Raw genomic sequence first — 2647 nt, 5'->3', positions numbered from 1 at the left:
GTAGTTCACTTCCGCGTTTTGCCAGTCCATTTCGTGTCCCGTTTCCTCGCAGTGTCTTGAGATGGCCGAACTCATGTCCTTCCTACCGACAGCCCTCTGGTGTTCTAGCAGTCTTGTCGCTAATTTCTTGCTAGTTTCCCCAACATGATGTGTCTCGCAGTCCTTGCACCTAATGTCATAAACCACCCCTATTCGGTCCGCTTGGCTCACCGTGTCCTTAATTTTGGTCAAGGCCCTATGTAGCGTGTTCCTCGGTTTGTGTGCTATTTCAACACCGCGTCCGGTCGTCTGTCGTCCATCCTTACCCTCTGTTGTCGTGTCGTCCACCTCTTTACCACCGAATTCGGGTAGCCCTTGTCCCTAAATACCTTCTTCAGGTGACTCCTCTCCTTCCTCTTGCTATCTTCCGTGGAACACACCTTTTCCACCCTAGACCACAGCGTCTTGATCACACTTCTTTTGTGGGTGGCCGGATGACAGCTGCCATAGTCCAGAAGCCGGTCTGTATGGGTGTCCTTTCTATAAACCCCCGTCATCAGTGTGGACCCGCTTCTCGTCACCATGACATCCAGGAATGGCAATTGACCCTTCTCCTCTTTCTCCATCTCAAACTGGATGGCTTCATTCTTTGTATTCAGTCGCTCGAGGAAAGGTTCCACGTCTTCTTTCTTCATAACGACAAAAACGTCATCCACGTACCTTACCCATAATTTCAATGAAGGTGGCGCATCCTCCAATACCTCCTCCTCGTAGCGCTGCATGGCCATTTCCGCCAAAACCACCCAAATTGGAGAGCCCATAGGCGTCCCAACCTTTTGATGAAATATTTTATCCCTGAACTTGAAAAAGGTTGAGTCCAGACACAAATAGACCAGCCCCATCAATTCCTTTGCCGTCAGTTTTGACTTATCTAGGAATTCGAGGTTACCCTACACCCTTGACATAGCAGCCTGCCTTATTAGACCCTGTGGTAATAACGTCAACATGGCTTTGACATCAAACGACACCAAGCAATCATCCTCACCCAAGCTGACTCCTCTAAGTCTCTCTACGAAGTCTGCCGAGTTGCTAAGCATCCTCTCTGAGCTTTCCACTAGAGGCCTCAGACCTTTGGCCAAATCCCTCGCCAACTTGTAAGTAGACGAGCCCCTGAAAGCAATAATGGGCCTTAGGGGTACCCCTTCTTTGTGCACCTTGGGAAGTCCATAAAACTTGGGGATCGTGGAGTCCCCCGGCCTCATCCTGGTACATTCCCGTTCCGTAATTAACCTCGCCTCTTTTAATTTCTTCAATTCTCCCTCCACTTTCCTCTGCAACTTAGCAGCGGGGTCTGCTAATACTACTTCGTAAGTCTTCATGTCCTGAAGTGGTGTCATGGCCTTACCTTCATAGTCGCTCTTGTCCATAACCACCGTCGATCTGCCTTTGTCACTCGACAGTATCACTATGGACCGATCTCGTCTTAAGCCTGTCAAAGCCTTGGTCTCCTCCGTAGTGAGATTATGTCCCCGCACTGGTCTCCCCAGTGCTCCCACTATGCGCATCCTTGTGTCCTGTTTACCTTCCTCACTGCACGTCATCAAGTTGACTCCCGTTTCCACCGCAGCCAGGAATTCCTCTTCTCTCACACCTCCTTGCATCTTGAAGTTCAAACCCTTAGACAGGACCTTGGTCTCGGGTTCACTGAGTGGTCTACTCAAGAGGTTCCTAACCCACCTTTCCGGCTCCTACCGCCATTATCAGACACTAGGCGGCAGGAGCCGGAAAGGTGGGTTAGGAACCTCTCGAGTAGACCACTCAGTCAACCCGAGACCAAGGTCCTGTCTAAGGGTTTGAACTTCAACATGCACCTTTCCGGCTCCTGCCGCCATTATTAGACACTAGGCGGCAGGAGCCGGAAAGGTGGGTTAGGAACCTCTCGAGTAGACCACTCAGTCAACCCGAGACCAAGGTCTTGTCTAAGGGTTTGAACTTCAACATGCAAGGAGGTGTGAGAGAGAAGAGGAATTCTTCTTATAACAATATCTTCGTTTTCCCGGAGTTCTCTAGCGGCTTTCTTCAGGCTGGCATCAATCAGATGACTCCTATAGGAACCTCGAGCCTCAACTGTCATGCCCTAAAAAAGCCCAGCCCTCACCAGAAGAGAGTGGAGATAGAGGTTCTCCTTGAGAACATCTACGCTCTAGAACACGAGGGTAAAGTTTCTACTTCCCCCAACCTTTCTGTCGAATTGTTGGCCGAAGCAAGTCAATCTCGAGGTTCCTATAGGAGTCGTCTGATTGATGCCAGCCTGAAGAAAGCCGCTACAGAACTCCGGGAAAACGAAGACATTGTTATAAGAAGAGCCGACAAATCTCCTGTGTTCGTTCTCCTGCCAAAGTGTGAGTACTTACAAAAGATGGATATGATCTTGGGAGATGCCTCTAAATTTGAACGAATCTCCAGGGATCCTACCACCAACTTGAAATCTAAGGGTAATGCCATAATTGATGCCATTAACGCCAAAACCGGGGGAATCCACCTTTCCCGCATTTCTGGGGACCATGGTCCTGGCTATGCTTATGGCAATGTGAAAAAACATAAACCCAACTACCCGCTTAGACCTATTATCAGCCAAATCCCCACCCCGACCTACAACCTAGCAAAA

The 2647-nt window shown here is 49.5% G+C and overlaps 1 protein-coding gene across 1 annotated transcript; it reads right to left on the bottom strand.

Moving 5' to 3' along the window:
• Window positions 1–929: 929 nt before the first annotated feature.
• Window positions 930–1640, bottom strand: LOC143022521 (uncharacterized). The gene has a single exon (XM_076180775.1). The coding sequence runs from the start codon at window positions 1638–1640 to the stop codon at window positions 930–932; it is 711 nt and encodes a 236-aa protein (XP_076036890.1).
• Between the last annotated feature and the right edge of the window lie 1007 nt (window positions 1641–2647).

Source organism: Oratosquilla oratoria, unplaced genomic scaffold (genome assembly GCF_046742065.1).
Source record: "Oratosquilla oratoria isolate Oo_2021 unplaced genomic scaffold, ASM4674206v1 SCAFFOLD110, whole genome shotgun sequence".
In the NCBI taxonomy this organism is placed as follows: Eukaryota; Metazoa; Arthropoda; class Malacostraca; order Stomatopoda; family Squillidae; genus Oratosquilla; species Oratosquilla oratoria.
This window is presented reverse-complemented; position numbering and strand designations above follow the sequence as displayed.

Bases quoted from the DNA above. Each gene is read 5' to 3' on its own strand.
- LOC143022521 (XM_076180775.1), bottom strand. From the start codon at position 1,640: ATGCAAGGAGGTGTGAGAGAAGAGGAATTCCTGGCTGCGGTGGAAACG.